The 16,067-nt window shown below is 37.8% G+C and overlaps 1 protein-coding gene across 1 annotated transcript in view; it reads right to left on the reverse strand.

Annotated features, from left to right (window-relative positions):
• Positions 1-16,067, reverse strand: part of NUBPL (nucleotide binding protein like) — a 340,415-nt gene that overhangs the window by 195,858 nt on the left and 128,490 nt on the right. The window contains exons 6-7 of the mRNA XM_043980572.1: positions 9,596-9,635; positions 9,407-9,497 (exon numbers count right to left, since the gene is read on the reverse strand). Coding sequence (XP_043836507.1) covers positions 9,407-9,497; positions 9,596-9,635 — 131 coding nt within the window. The remainder of the gene's footprint in view (positions 1-9,406; positions 9,498-9,595; positions 9,636-16,067) is intronic.

Consider the following 16,067-nt stretch of genomic DNA (forward strand, 5'->3'; position numbering starts at 1 on the left):
CGTGGTAAAGGGAATGAATGATATATGTTTATTTTGAAACACTGATGATATCTGGTGGAATACTATTATATCAACCAGGATGTGTGGGAGGAAATAATCTTGTTAATTAGACATAATAAACAGTGAAAAAGCATCTAACACTGTATCACCTTGTGTAAATCACTTGGCATTTCAAAAACTATTCAAATTTGTTTAGCCTTTCTAATGAGAGGTGTTTAGGGAAATCTAAAAATCTCACTTGATACAGGATCAAGGCCAGCAAGCAAAATTCTTTAGGAAACCGAAGGCTGAGAGCCTTCCTCATTCAAAAGTGAAATTCCACTGTCAGGAAAATCACAACTATCCCCAACTATCAGGGGAATAGGTCTCATTCCGACTGCAGGATCTGCTGAAGTGAAACTGCTTCTTTAGTTGCTAGGAAACAACCAACTCATTATATGCCATTATCAGCGCCCTAGAGAAGGAAACTGGCACCTGCCTCACATTTGGGGATACTGGAGATTGAAGCAATAGCACCGCAACTACTGCCAAAAATCCTTGGTCTCCCAGGGTTTGCTTTGTGACTACAGCAGGTGCTGACATCAGCCCCATCTTGGAAGTTTCCATTCCTGTCGCTTTTTTTCAAACAACTAAAGAGATTTCTCCTGAAATTCCACATTTTCAAATCCAAAGCTTCACATTTCAGCTAAGTTATTTCTCTGGCAAACCTAATGGGGGCTGGGAAGGACTGCTTGAGGCTGAAAGATTAAAAGAGTTGTTCATCAAATGGAATTTATAGGATCTCTATGTCTATAATTACTAAAAATAATGCTCAAGGAAGAAAGTAAAAGGAAACATAAAAAGATCACTAAGAAAAACATGGCACACAAGCTGCCAAACACAGGCACGAATGATTTTATTACCCTCTATTTAACTATTACATGTAACCTTACAGTTTTATCCTGTGACCAATGACCTGAGATGAGACATGAGATGGATACTGTCTCATATCTGCAATATCATTGAATCCAAACATAATAATAGCTAATATTTACATAACACTTTAATATTTGCAATGCATTTTATATGCATTACCTTACTGGTTCCTAACAACAACCCTATGGTATAAGCTCTACAGCTATTATTATTATTATGAAAATCAATAATGGCTACATTTCTTCTTGTAATTTATGCCCCTTTTAACAGATCATTTGCTACTAAAATGGGATAGGGGAATATACCTGAAAATTGCTTGATGCTGACAAAATGAATCTTCAGGGACACCTAGGACTTTTGCTTCTGAGGCCTGCAATGTAATCTGTCCCACAATTGAGACCCTCAAGGCCTGGTAAGATAACTGAAGAAGTAGCCTCCACCTTCCTTCATGCCTCCATTCAATGAGACTTTATTAAGTAATCCTGAGACAATATCCCCTACATATACTTTTTGTTTGTTTGAGTTTGGGGTTTTTTGTGTGGGATAATGAGGGTTAAGTGACTTGCCCAGGGTCACACAGCTAGTAAGTGTCAAGTGTTTGAGGTCAGATTTGAACTCAGGTCCTCCTGAATCCAGGGTTGGTGCTTTATCCATTGCGACCTAGCTGCCCCCCCCAGCCACACACACACACACACACACACACACACATATACTTTTAACTGAGGCTGTGTATATTTGACACAATTCAGGTGGATCAGGCACCAGTGTGCCTGCAATAAGGTTTCATGACTCTAGAATGGGTAGTGTTAGTCTTATCTTTGACGTCACTCAAAGATCTGCACCAGTATTTGTGAGAAATGGGTAATTGTCTCCTCTCAATGTGGATATAACAGTCAGTCATACTCCCCTGACCTGTTTGTAGGACAAAGGTCTCAGATCCCCTCCTCCCCCTCAGGTTAGCAAGGTCACATGGTTCAAGGAGCCCTGGTCTCAATTAGGTCCTCTCCAGAGTTCTGTCCATATAAGGAAATATAAGGTCCACTCCTGAGTTATGCCCATACAAGGAAGAGGGGTGGGAATACTGCATTCTGATTAGCTAGTTTTTGCGCATAGATTGTAACCCTGACCAGTGATGAAAAAGGGGAAGGTCCATTCACGTTAGGGACTAGGGTATAAAACAGGGCCTGTGAGCCCCCTTTCAGGGCACCCACTAGCTACACACTAGGGTGCCTCCTTCTCATGAGAAGAAAATAAAGCCTTTGTCACCTCGCTGCTGAGTTCCTGAGCATTATTGAGAAGAGGATGGATTTTTCCATCAGTATTCTTGAATTCAGAGATAATACATTAGAGCTCAGAGAAGTTGCTGGGAATCCTGTAGAAAAACTCAGAGATGGGAGCTAGGACTTACCAATGGCTTTGCTCCATGAGAAAGGCCATCACATTCTACCCCAAAGAGATCAATGGAACGGGAAAAGAACTCACAGGTATATAATACTTATAGCAGCTCCTTTTGTAATGTCAAAGAACTAGAAGCTAATGGGGTTCCTATCAACTGGGAACCAGCTGAACAAATTATTGCATATGAATATAACAGAATACTAGTATGCTGTAATAAATGATGGAGAGTTTTAAAAGACTGGGAAGATGGGGGGGGCAGCTGGGTGGCGCAGTGGATAGAGCACTGGCCCTGGATTCAGGAGGACCTGAGTTCAAATCTGGGCTCAGACACAACACTTACTATCTGTGTAACCCTGGGCAAGTCACTTAACCCTCATTGCCCTGCAAAAAAAAAAAAAAAAAGTCTGGGAAGATACTATAAACTGATGCAGAGTGAAGAAAGCAGAATGAAAAGAATAATTTAGGTAGCAACATTGTAAACTGTGAAAGACTTAAAAATTCTTATCAATCATGATTCCAGAAGACTAATGCTGAACTTTGCTGCCTATCTCCTTACATTCTTTTTTTTTTTTAGTGAGGCAATTGGGGTTAAGTGACTTGCCCAGGGTCACACAGCCAGGAAGTGCCAAGTGTCTGAGGCCAGATTTGAACTCAGGTACTCCTGACTCCAGGACTGGTGCTCCATCCACTGTGCCACCTAACTGCCCCATGCTGCCTATCTCCTAACAGAGGGGTGACACATTCAAGATACAGAAAGAGATCTATGTTTTGGGAATTAACAATGTTGGAATTTGTTTTGATTGATTATGTATATTTATCCCAAGGGTTTTGTTTTTCTTTTTTCTTTTTAGTTGGGAAGGAAGAATGGGAAAGAGATAAAATAAATGCTTGTTAATTGAAAAATAAAAATTTTAATTGAAAAAAAAAAGAAGGGTCAATATATTCAGTCTAGCCTGTCAATCAGAGGAGTGCAGATGCCCCAAGGAAATCCTGAGGTCCTGGTAGCTCCTAGGTCACTGAGCTTGTGACATGACTACCCGGAATATGATTGCCCTAATACAGAATGTATGTACCAGGCTTTCCTAATTACCAGTTTCCCTTAAGGTTATAGAGCAATGACCATCAAAGTGGATAGGTGTTACCCAGAATCAGTCAAATAAGCACTACATGGAGGGGGTGGCATTTGAGTTGTCCCTTGATAAATAAAACTGGATAGGCAGAACTAAGCAAGAAGGATATCACAGGAAAAGGGAACAGCATGACCAAAGGCAGAGGAATGGAACAGTTACAGGGTCTATTTGATCTGCCTCATACTGCACCTTCCCTAACATATGCATTCCTCCCCTGACTCCCAACCTGCTTGACTCATCCCAATATTCCACCTCTTTGCTTCCTGAATAAGCCTTTATCCCCTTATTGTTTCCTCTCAAATTCTTCCCAATATAGGCAGGCCCCATGCTGCCCCAGACAGCCTCTAAAAGCTCCCTCTACATTTTCCTTACAAGCCATCCTCCCTGAGTCACATCGTGAGAAAACTCTTTGCTGCTTACCCTGTCATTTTAACAGAAATTGGGCTACCCCACCACCACTCCAACAACCTTGTGCTTCTAGATGGCTGCTCTCAAAGAGGCCTCACTTTTCCCACATTCCCTGACTCAGGGAAAGAATAAAAAGTGTAGATCTATTCCTCCCTCACTAATGGCAGTTTTAGCACATTGATTCATCACCGTCATGCCACTTCTCATTGGAAGTCCATGCCAATTTACACTAGCCTTTTCAAATGCCCTTCTGCCTCCAGGCCCTATAATGGTAAGAATTGTTTTTACCTTCTCTTTTCATGACTAGCACTTAGCCTGGAACACAGAGATAACATCATAAATTCTTGTTGAGTGATTGATTGATTGATTGATGCCCTTCCTTAAGGACTTCAGCTTCTGACTGACAGTTTTCTTTTTTTACTACATCTTCAGTAACTTCCACATACATACTGCCACCAGCTGCATGGCTAGAGCCTGGACTTGGTCATCACCTAGCATCACTTCACCTTCAAAATCCTGAGCTTAGTACCCTTCTCCAAATACAACGTCCTTACCCATCATTTTTCTTATTCCCCACTAATCTAACTACTGAAACTCTTCTATGCTTGTGGCTGTGCCACTGACATTTCAATCAATCCATTAGCCCCTTTTTGACTAAACTTGATTCTCTGGCTAGTATGACTACATGGCCATCCCTACTTCAGTGGTCCATTATTCTTCATCACCAGCACCCCCCCCATCATCACTTCCCCCTTCTCGTCTTTACCTTTGCTTTCCTAAAAGCCTCAGCTAAATCCCACCTTCTATAAGAAGTCTATCCCAATCTTCCTAAATGCTACTGCTTTTCCTCTGAAATCAACTCCAACTATTCTGCATATATATTGTTTGTGCATAGTTGTTTGCATGCTGTAAACCCCATTATATAGCGGGCTCCTTGGGGGCAAGGACAATTTTTGCCTGTCTTTGTATCACCAGTGTTTAACACTGGTGTACGGTGGTGAAGTCTACCGAATCAGAACCAGGCACACAGCAGGTGCTTAGTCAAGGTTTGTTCTGTTGCTGCTCAGTCGTTTCAGTCATGTCTGACTCTTTGTGATGCCATTTGGGGTTTTCTTGGCAAAGACACTTGAGTGGTTTTCCATTTCCTTCTCCAGCTCATTTTACAGGTGAGGAAAGTGATGCAAACAGGGTCAAGTGACTTGCCTAGGTTCACTCATCTCGTAAGTGTCTGAGGCCAGATTTGAAGTCAGGAAGATGAGTCTTTCTGTCTCCAGACCCAGCACTCTCTATATTGCACCACCTAGCTGCCCCAAATGGTTGTTCATTTCACTTCAATTCATTAGTACTCTACATTTCCTGAGCTTTCTACTACACTAAATCTCAGCCTTCTATCAGCCAAACCCTTTTCTCTGTTTTATCTGCTTTTACTTCCTGGCTTTCAAGGTTGCTGAGGAAAATTACAAAATTGGGTTGGGGTCAACTGGCCCACCTTTAGCTGACTTCAAATGGCTCTTCACCCAACATTCCTTTTATTCATTTTTCTTTTATCCCTCAGTAAACTCCCCATAACAGCTGTTTTGAACCTCCTCTGCATTCTCAAACCTCTAATCCCACTGCAGACTCTCTCACTCTTGGCAGCTCAACCTGCCTCTGATATACTGAAAAAATCTTGACTATGTGGCATCTACCCTCACTTCTGCTTTAAAGCATGCATTCTTTCTACTTCCTTTCTTTCTTTCAGAATCTCTCGCTCTTTCCAAGTAACAAAACAAGCTTTGCTCTTGATCACCTTCCTTCCACTTTCCTAAAGGATCTTGCTCCTACAATTATCCCTTTATCCTCTAGCATTTTCAATCTTTCCCTTTTTGTATTCTCCCTTCTGACTAAAAACATTCACAAATGTTTCCTATTTAGGAAAAAAAATCAATAGATCCTACATCAAGGTCCTGAAAATGCCATTAGATTCTTTTTAAATAAATGATCCTGTTTCTCTTTATCCCTTCATGGCTTGACTAAATGAAGGATTTCTACTCACTGTCTTAATTTCTTTATTCCATCCTTTAATCCATGCAATCTAATTTCTGTCTTCACCATTCTTTTTTTTGGGGGGGGGGCATAGCAATAAGGGTCAAGTGACTTGCGCAAGGCCACACAGCTAGTAAGTGTCAAGTGTCTGCGGCTGGATTTGAACTCAGGTCCTCCTGAATCCAGGGCTGGTGCTTTATCCACTTCGCCACCTAGATGCCCCTATCTTCACCATTCTAATGAAGCTGTATTCTCAAGAATTACCAACAGCCACAACAACCCTAAATTTGTCTTTTCTCAATCCTTATTTTCACTTCCCTATAGCACTGACCATCTCTCCTCAAAACTCTTTCCTCAGCTGTAGTAATGCTACTATCCTCATTTTTCTACCTTTTTAATTAATGTTGTTTTTTCATCTTTACTGACTCCTTTAATTGTAGGAGTTCCCTAGGCTTTGACCTTCCTGTCATATACTCTCTCCTTTGGAGCACTATAGTTAATTAACCAAGTATTTATTAAAGACTCACTATGTGCAGGTACTGTGGTAAGCACTGGCAATACAGATAAAAGCAATAATAAAATCTGCCCTCCCGGGGTTTACATTCTAATAAGAGAAGAAAACACAAAAAAGGAGGAAGGTACTCATGCTAGTGAAGTCTAGTGAATTAGAAGCAAATGGAATGAAGAATAGCTGGCCTCAGTCCTTCATCCGCGTGAAGGTTCCATGAGGAACTCACTGATTGGAGAAGGGAGCTGTAGGGGTAGAGAGATGTTCCATGGTGAATCTCTAAAGAATTCAACTATTACCTGACTGTGGCTGATTTCAAAACTCTATGCTCCACCCTAGCAATAGGTCCAATTCCCCATTAGACATTTATATGTGGAGGTACATACAGCAGCCCAAACTCGATGAAGTCCAAAACCAACCTCATCACCTTTTCCAAAATAAACTATTTCTGGCTTCCAGATATCAATCAAGGTTACTATCATTCTCCCATTTACAAGGCATGAAATGGCAAAGTCATTTTTGACTCTCCCTTTCCTTTGCACCTCATATCTCCTTAGTCACCAACTTCTTAATAACAGCACCTGCATTTTTTCTTTTCTTTGTACTACAGTTGTCATTACCTTCATTCTGCCCTTGTCACCTCATGTATGAATTACTTTAGCAGAATCTTAAGCATTCTCTCTGATTCCTATCTTCAATATCTCCATTCAATTCTATATAGTGACACCAACCAATCTTCTTAAACATTGCTTACATCATGTGAAGCCTTTACTCAAAGACCTTTAATAATTCCCCACTGATTACAGGTTCAAATCTAAGCTCTTTGGCCAAGCACTCAAGGCCAAGCACTTCAGAAATCTGTCCCAACCTACCTTTCCAACTTTATATTATTATTTCCCAGCCTAAGTCATTTGTTCCAATCAAAATGGTCCATTCCCCACTCCATGGACATTATTCTTTCCTTCCACCATGGCTTTCCTCATGCTTCTCTCGCTGTCTAAAATGACACTACTCCTTAATTCCACCTGCCTAAATCCTATATATCCTCCAAGGCCCAGCTCAACTTCTACCTCCTCCAATGTCCAACCATCTTATTCCTTTGTGCTCCTATTTCCTTTTCTGAAGCTTTTATTTAGTACTTAATTACACACCACCTTGAATTACTATGAGGCAACACAGAGTACTTAATTACACATTACCTTGAATTATTATGAGGCAATACAGAGTAGTAGACAGAGGGTAGCCTTGGATTCAAGAAGTCCTAGGTTCAAGTCCCACCACAGACAGAGTTGGGACTAAGGGAAAGTCACTTTACCTGTTAGTGCCCCGAAGAAAACTCTCTAAGTCTGTAAGTTACAGTTGTGTTGCTGATATATATTAACAGAAGGAGTTTCCACACCAAGAATTCCTTACTCCAACGAAAAGGTCCAAATTAAAACATTACATGACTATTTTTTAAAAATAGTTTTTTATTGATACCTTGTTTTGAAATCAACTATATTTCCTCTTAATTCATTCTTCTCTCCCCTACCACACAGAGAGCTATCTCTTATAATCAAGAAGTTTTTTAAGAAGGAAGAGGAAGAGGCAGCTAGGTGGCGCAGTGGATAGAGCACTGGCCCTGGAGTCAGGAGTACCTGAGTTCAAATCCGATCTCAGACACTTAATACTTACTAGCTGTGTGACCCTGGGCAAGTCACTTAACCCTAACTGCCTCACTTTAAAAAAAAAAAAAAGAAGGAAGAGGAAAAAATTAGTAAAATCAATCAACGCAAGGAAGAAAATCTGGAATTATAGACAGTGTTCCACATTTGTGAGAATTCACTTTTGAAAATGGGGCTGGGGTGGGGGTTGCTCATCTCTCTTCCTTGGGGCCAAGCCTTATAGTATTATTTAACTTGATCTGTCTCCTCTACTAGATAATTAAGTTCCTTAAGTTTAAGGCTCCTCTTCATGCTTCTGTAACCCCCTTAGCAAGTAGCAGAGAGCTATGCATATGGAACATTCAATAAACATTGTTTTAAAGGAATGAATGAGGATTATGAGCAATATGAATTATTCAAACTTCTTAAACTGTCCTCATGTCTTCTGAGGGACTCTTACTGCAGAAGATTATAAACTCCAAAAGTGGGAGGTAAGGAAGGAAATAGATGGAGTAGAGTAAAATATGTAAGTCAGTACCTACATATATTTTCACTTCTGGGTCACATATTCATTCAGGTTATACCTGCTTGGTGGGTTGCCACCTGAGACAGATTTTTAACTTCAGAATGAATTGTCTGCCACCAGTTCACCTCCAGCTTGCCTCCACCTACTTTCATTTGAGGTATAAGATGGCAACAAAAATTAATTTTAAAATTATTTCAAAGCAAACATCATTGGAAGCTTAAACCTGCTAAAACATATACATAAAAAAACCACACAAATACAAACACCCAAACAGAGTTCATTCCTAAATCCAACACAAATGACATTTCGATTATCCTTTTTTTTTAAAGCATATCCACTTAACTGTTGCCCTCTTTACATGTATAATTAAAAGTTGGCAAGATGAATACATATAATTCTACAGACAGACAGACAGAGACAGTATCTTACCTCATTATGGAGTAATTTTAAGTAGCAGGCACTATAATATGTGAGTTATTTTTGCTCTGAGAACTCCTGCTCTGCCTTTACAACACAAAAATGGCTACAATGATTAACAGTAACTCAGAGCAAAGCAAATTACTGTGTTACAGTATTAAATAGATTTTCCCTTATGCCTAGAGACCACATTTCCACAATACTGCATAAAGGAAAAAAATATGACTTTCAGTACTTATAGCCAATGGGAAGGATTAAATCATGTAAAAATGAAATTTTGGTCTGGCGCCACCTAATTCACTCAGTCCATCCAGTGGATTCCTTTTTTAAAAAACATCTCAGACATAGATTCAGATTCCAGCGGTACTCCAATTAACAAGCAAATTTATTACATCCATGCCACTAGCAGAATGGCAGTTGAAAGTACATTTCTTACCTGCCTAATCAGTTTCTCTATGGCTGACATCACCATAAGCCCTCTCCAAACAACTGGTGCAGTCTCTTCTACCAGGAAGCCCATAGACATACTATAGTAAGAAAACAAAAACAGAATTTTCACAGATAAGATAGAAAAACAAATTAATTCTGGAAAGTAGCTTAAGGTGGGTAGGGAGAATATACTTACCAAGAGATGCCATAATTCAAGAGGGGTCTCATTAAGTTGCCTAAAATAGGGAAACAAATAACTATTTAGAAAATGGAGTCACTTTCATTATAAATATATCAGTGTGTTTTCTTGTCAACAGCTATCAGGCTTAGCAGTGGAAATGGCTTTCTACCATTATGTCAGTAGGTATTTCTTTCTTCAGACTAATTCAGAATGGGGAGTCATTATTTTAATGATTTTTTCAATACTTATTCTGCAACTTCCAATTCATTCAATGCAGTTTTCAATAGTTCAGACAAAACACAAGAATGTTACTTGAAGATTCCATCAGGCTTAACTTCTTAAAATATTTTGGAAATAGCATTCTTTTATGCAGAAACAATCCATCAACAACTTGGGATTACTTTATATTCAAGAAACTGCCTCAATAAATAAGTGTGCATATGCAAAGCATTTTAAATTGTACATTTTGAATGACTAGCAAATCCTAATGCTAATCTTTGTTTATTTAGTACAGAAAAGGAGGAAATCTTCATCATAATTCTCTCAACTGGCATATTCTTCATTTTGTCTATATCTTTTCTTTTATCTTGAATTCAAGAAAAGCTTTTATTTAAAGAGTGGAAAACCTTAGATTCTGTACTAAGGAAAATAAAAATTTCACCAATGCAAAAAAAAAAATAGCATTGTAATAGAGAACAAAAAATGAGGGGGTATGATATTATACGGTACTGACCTCCTCTACCCTAACTAGAGCCAATTGATGATTACTGAAAAGTATAGTTTCTTATATTCAATAAACAGATTCACAAATAAGTTTTAAATAAAATTGCTATTTTGAATTTCAAATATACAGAATTGACAAAATAGCATAGAAATTCATTTTGTATAAATCAAGGCTTTAAAGTAGAATAATTCCTGGTTCAGTATTGTCCAGATTCTAACATAAAGCTGGATAGGTGGTCTTTATTAGTAGAGATATCTTAGACAGACTATGCAGATGGTCAAAGAAAGAACTAAGCCCAAAGTTGAACAGTGGGGAAAAGACAGCATGGATTGTATTGGAGAAATTACAAAATACTCCATGACTGCAACCTACTCCTTAACACAATATCTTCTTGGTGATATTTATATGGTTACAAGTCAAAGAACACCACCATTTCTGAAGAATGAAAATTCTGGGTAACCCAAAGGCAACAGAAAGTTGGGCATTGTGGATACAAGTAGGTTTCACCTTATTTACATCAATGACCTGTTCACAAGTGGTATAAAATAGATTAAGCACATAATGTCCAGAAAAAGAGATGAGTCAGTCAATCATGAAACTCAGAAATACCAAAAGTTGCACTGATATCTACAAAATAATAAACAACAATACTACACTAAATATCTAAATCTTCCACAAAGAATTTATGGAAGGGCATAGATAAAAATCATCCAGAATGAAAAGGCATAGATGGATTGAAATATGAACCGATCAATGGCAAGACAACTCATTAGTGATATCATGAACTCAATGAAATAGTCAAGTAATATATTTTAGAATGTCCCCCCCTTCCCCCCCCCCGAAAAGTGTGATATGACTATAAAGCTCTTTTAGACATGTTTTTTAAATAGCAAAGGAAAACTGGGGTCACAAAGGGTTGGACACAACTGAAATGACTGAACAACAAAAACAAAAGCTAAAGGATAGGGTGAATGTATCTAAAAATAGATACAACATTCCTAAGCTTTAGGAGATGAAAGAGGAAAGAAGATAAATGGCACAGTAAGCTCCAAATGGATATACAGCCTGAAAAGAATTAAAAGAGAATGAAAAGAAGTCCACTGGGGAATATGACTATGGGTAAAATCCTTAACTAAACAAGGAATAGAGATGATCATAAAAGATAAAGGACAACTTCAGTTATATGAAATCAAAAAACTTTTGCACGAGGTCAATATAATTAGAATAAGAGAAGCTTGGAATTAGAGGAGAAATTACACAGCAAATATCTGATAAAGGTCTGCTATCCAAGTTATACATAGAACTGATATAAATATATAAGCACAAAAGACATCTCTCAAAAGATAAATGGTAAAAAAATGAAGTTCTCAAAAGAAGAAATGCAAACTATCAATAACTATATGAAAGAATGTTCCAAATCACTAATGATAAGAGAAATACAAATTAAAATTCTGAGATTTTACCTCACATTCATTATATTGGCAAAAATGATAAATAATGAAAATGGTAAATGTTGGAGGAGCTATAGGAAGAAAAACATACCAAGACACTGTAGGTGAAGCTGTTAGTACATCCTTTTTGGAAAATAAAATGGAATGACATTACAAAAGTCACTAAATTAGATATAACCTTTGACCCAGTGATATCACTAGCAGACATATACTCCAAGGAAGTCAAAGACAGAGCGAAATGTCCTATATATCCAAATCTATTCAAATTTATTTAATTCAACAAGGAAATTTGGCGCCTATTATATTCCATACACTGTAAGGCATTAGGGACACAAAAACACAAATGAAAATTCCTTAACCTCAAGTAACTTCTATTTCAATGTAAGGAGAACAATACATCAATAGATAAGCAAATACAAAATATATATATGGGGGCAGCTAGATGGCGCAGTGGATAGAGCACTGGCCCTGGAGTCAGGAGTACCTGAGTTCAAATCCAGCCTCAGACACTTAACACTTACTAGCTGTGTAACCCTGGGCAAGTCACTTAACCCTAATTGCCTCACTAAAAAAAAAAAAATATATATATATATATGTATATGTATGTATATATATATATATATATATATATGAAAGAATATAGAAAATAATTTCCAGGGAAATGATTTTTTTTAGTAACAAAGAATTAGAAAGAAGCATGTGCCTATCATTGGGGAATGGGTGAAAAAATGTGGTATATTATTATAATGAAACTTTTTTGTTTACAATTAAACAACTACTATAAAGAATTCAGGGGGCAGCTAGGTGGCACAGTGGATAAGGCATCAGCCCTGGATTCAGGAGGACCTGAGTTCAAACCCAGTCTCAGATGCTCGACACTTACTAGCTGCGTGACCCTGGGCAAGTCACTTAACCCTCATTGCCCTGCCAAAAAAATAATAATCCAGAGATATTTGGGAAGATCTAATGTAATGATGCAACATAAGCTGAACAAATGAAGAAGTACAATTAGTATTATAATAAAATATAATGTAAAGTAAAACAACAACGAATGATTTCAGATTCTGATAAAATGCAATAATTAATTATATGAATACAGAGTAGTCAAGCTTTCATCTCTCAGCAAAGAGGCGATGGGCTATAAGGACATATATCTTCACAAGTCGCCCATGTGTTGGCTGATTTTGTTCAACCAGAGTTTTTTGTTTAAAAAGCACTTCTTACTTCTATAAAGACCACTATCTTCCTTCCAGTCAACCAGGTTTGCAACCTCAGAGTAATTCTTGCCTCCTCGCTTACCCTCATTCCTATTTCCAATCAGTGCCAAATCTTGTTGACTCTACCTCCTTATTTCTCAAACCCCTCATTCTTTCCAGTCACCATTCCAATTCAGGCCCTTATTACCACTCTCCTGGATTATAGCAAAAGTCTCATAATTGAATTTGTTATCTTTCACTATGCATATTTGTTACAAGTGTTTCGTTTTTTGTTTTTCTTTTCCCCAAATTAAGGAGGAAGAGAGAGAAATGGGAGGCTAGGGATATGCCAAAAAAAAAAAATTAAATATGAAAGAAAAGAAGATCATTAAAGCATTTTTAGATACACAGACAAGAACAGAAAGAAGACCAGAAAGAATAACAGACAAACTGAAGGGTATTAATAGTTACATTTTGAATTTTATATATGTATATTTTTTAAAGAAAAACAAAATGTACAGAATAGAGATTTGCAATTTCATGCACAATCTTCTTTTTCTGTTCTACTATGTATGTGGAAATATCCATTTTGCTTAGCGTGTTGGGATATTTTGTTATGAATACTTTACATGAATATCAGAGATTGGGAAATAAAGATACTACTTCTAAAATTTTTTTAAAATAACCTCCCAATTAGCCTTCCTTCCTCAAATCTCTCTCTCTGCCAATCCTCCAGACAGCTGCTAACATGACATTCCTAAAACTTATCTAACCCTTACTCAATGCACTCCAGGGGTTGCCTATTATTTCTAGGCTCAAATATAAATTCACTTGTTTGGCACAGCCTGGCTCAAATCTACTTTTAAAACCCTATTATATGTTACTCCGTCTCATGCATTCTTAGATTCAGTCAAAAAGGCATTCTTGCTATTGTTTAGATATAACATTCCATTTTCCATCTCTTTGCCTTTAAATAGCTATTCCCAGTACCTGGAATACACTCCCTCATTTGCTCTGCTTTTTGGAATCACTCATGTCTTTCAAAGTTGAGCCCCAAACTGCTAATGCCTCCAACCTAATGTTACCTCACTTTCATTTTGTATAAATATGTTGGTTGTTTTATAATAAACACCACATAAGATAAGCATCTCCATGTAAAAAGTAGAAAAGAAAAAGATTGCAAATCTTTACCATATAATCCTTGCTTGCTTACTTCTTATATCAAGAACTAGCACAGTTCTTGATGCTTAATAAATCAATAAACATTTATTAAGCACCTACTGAGCATCAAGAACTGTGCCAATCACTAGAATGTGAAAAGTGACAAAAGATATTTCCCACCCTCAAGGAGCTTACAATCTAATGGGTAAAAGTATATAACAAATTCAACATTTTTTCAGAGGTCCTCCTTGTCTGTGTTCCTTACTAATCTTCCTTCTGTTCTCTCCTGTGAATTTTTTAAGTGTTTAGTGACTCTTTTTCTACTTTTCTACCTTTTTACTTTGTTTTGTTTTGTTTTTCAGTGAGGCAATTGGGGTTAAGTGACTTGCCCAGGGTCACACAGCTAGTAAGTATTAAGTGTCTGAGGCCGGATTTGAACTCAGGTCCTCCTGACGCCAAGGCCGGTGCTCTATCCACTGCGCCACCTAGCTGCCCCCTCTACCTTTTTACTTTAATTTTGGTAACACTGTCCCTGGGCAGCTAGGTGTTGCAGTGGATAGCACTCCGTGCCTGGAGTCAGGAAGACCTGAGCTCAAGTTTGGCCCTAGACACTTATTAGCTGTGTGACATTGGGCAAGTCATATAACCCTGTTTGCCTCGGTTCCCTCATCTGTAAAATGAGCTGGAGAAGGAAATGGCAAACCACTCCAGTATCTTTGCCAAGAAAACCCCAAATAGTCAAACAATAAAATGACTGAACAATAATAACAACACTGTCAACTACCTTCCCTCTTTTTGCAAATCCCCTCTGACCTCCAAACTAAAAGAAAATCAAAAACCTTGAATCAAACAAAAACAGTTAGAAATAAAGAAATCCTCACACTGACCATGTCCCAAAGCATATGTCTCATTCAGTTCTCACTTAACTGAAGCATATGTCTCATTGAGTTCATCACTTCTCTGTCAAGTAGAGAGACATTTTATCACTGGTTCTCTGGAATTATGGTTGGTTACTGTATTACATAGCTTTTAAATCTCAATTGTCTCAATTGTTTCTCTTTCCAATTTTATTGCTATTATATAAATTATTCTCCAAATTCTGCTTACTTTATTCTGCATCCATTCATTCAAGTCTTCCCAAATTTCTCTAAAATTGTGCCTCTCGTAATTTCTTTACATGGCAATAATTTCCCCTTCTTTTCTTATCATAATTTGTTTAGCCACTCCTCAGTTGATAAGTTCTCCTTAGTTTACAATTCTTTTCCAGAAGTGAAGAAAGAAAGGAAGGAAAGAAAAGAGGGAGGGAGGTGGAGAAGGGAGGAATGGAGAAGGAGAAAGAAGGAGGGGGAAGGAAGTGTCACAGGGGAAACAGATGGTGGGGATCCTTAAGTACTCCTCTTTAAAGAATTACACCCTCACTGATGCTGAGTGTAGTGAGCAGAACCAGAACATTGTACACAGTAACAGCAATATTGTGTGATGATCAACTGTGATAGACTTGGCTATTCTCAGCAGTGCAATGATCCAAGACAATTCCAAAGAACTCATGATGGAAAATGTTCTCCACATCCAGAAAAAAGAACCATGGATTCTGAATGCAGATTAAACCATACTGTTTCTACTTTTTGGCTGTTTTTTTTTCTTTTTTGAGATTTTTCCCTTGTGTTCTGATTCTTCTTTCACAACATGATTAATGAAGAAATATGTTTAATGTGATTGTACATATACAATCTATATCAGATTTCTTTCTGTCTTGGGGAGGGGGGAGGGAAGGGAAGAAGGGAGAAAAACTTGGAACTAAAAATCTCATGAAACTGGAAAATAATAAAATACTTTTATGATTAAAAAAAAAGAGAATTACACCCTCTCGCACACAATCAAATTAGAATAAAATAGTCTTTTATTTAGGCACTTAGAGAAAGTGATCAAGAGGGAAGTCAAAGACTTGCCTCAAG

The sequence above is a fragment of the Dromiciops gliroides genome, chromosome 2 (genome assembly GCF_019393635.1).
Source record: "Dromiciops gliroides isolate mDroGli1 chromosome 2, mDroGli1.pri, whole genome shotgun sequence".
In the NCBI taxonomy this organism is placed as follows: domain Eukaryota; kingdom Metazoa; phylum Chordata; class Mammalia; order Microbiotheria; family Microbiotheriidae; genus Dromiciops; species Dromiciops gliroides.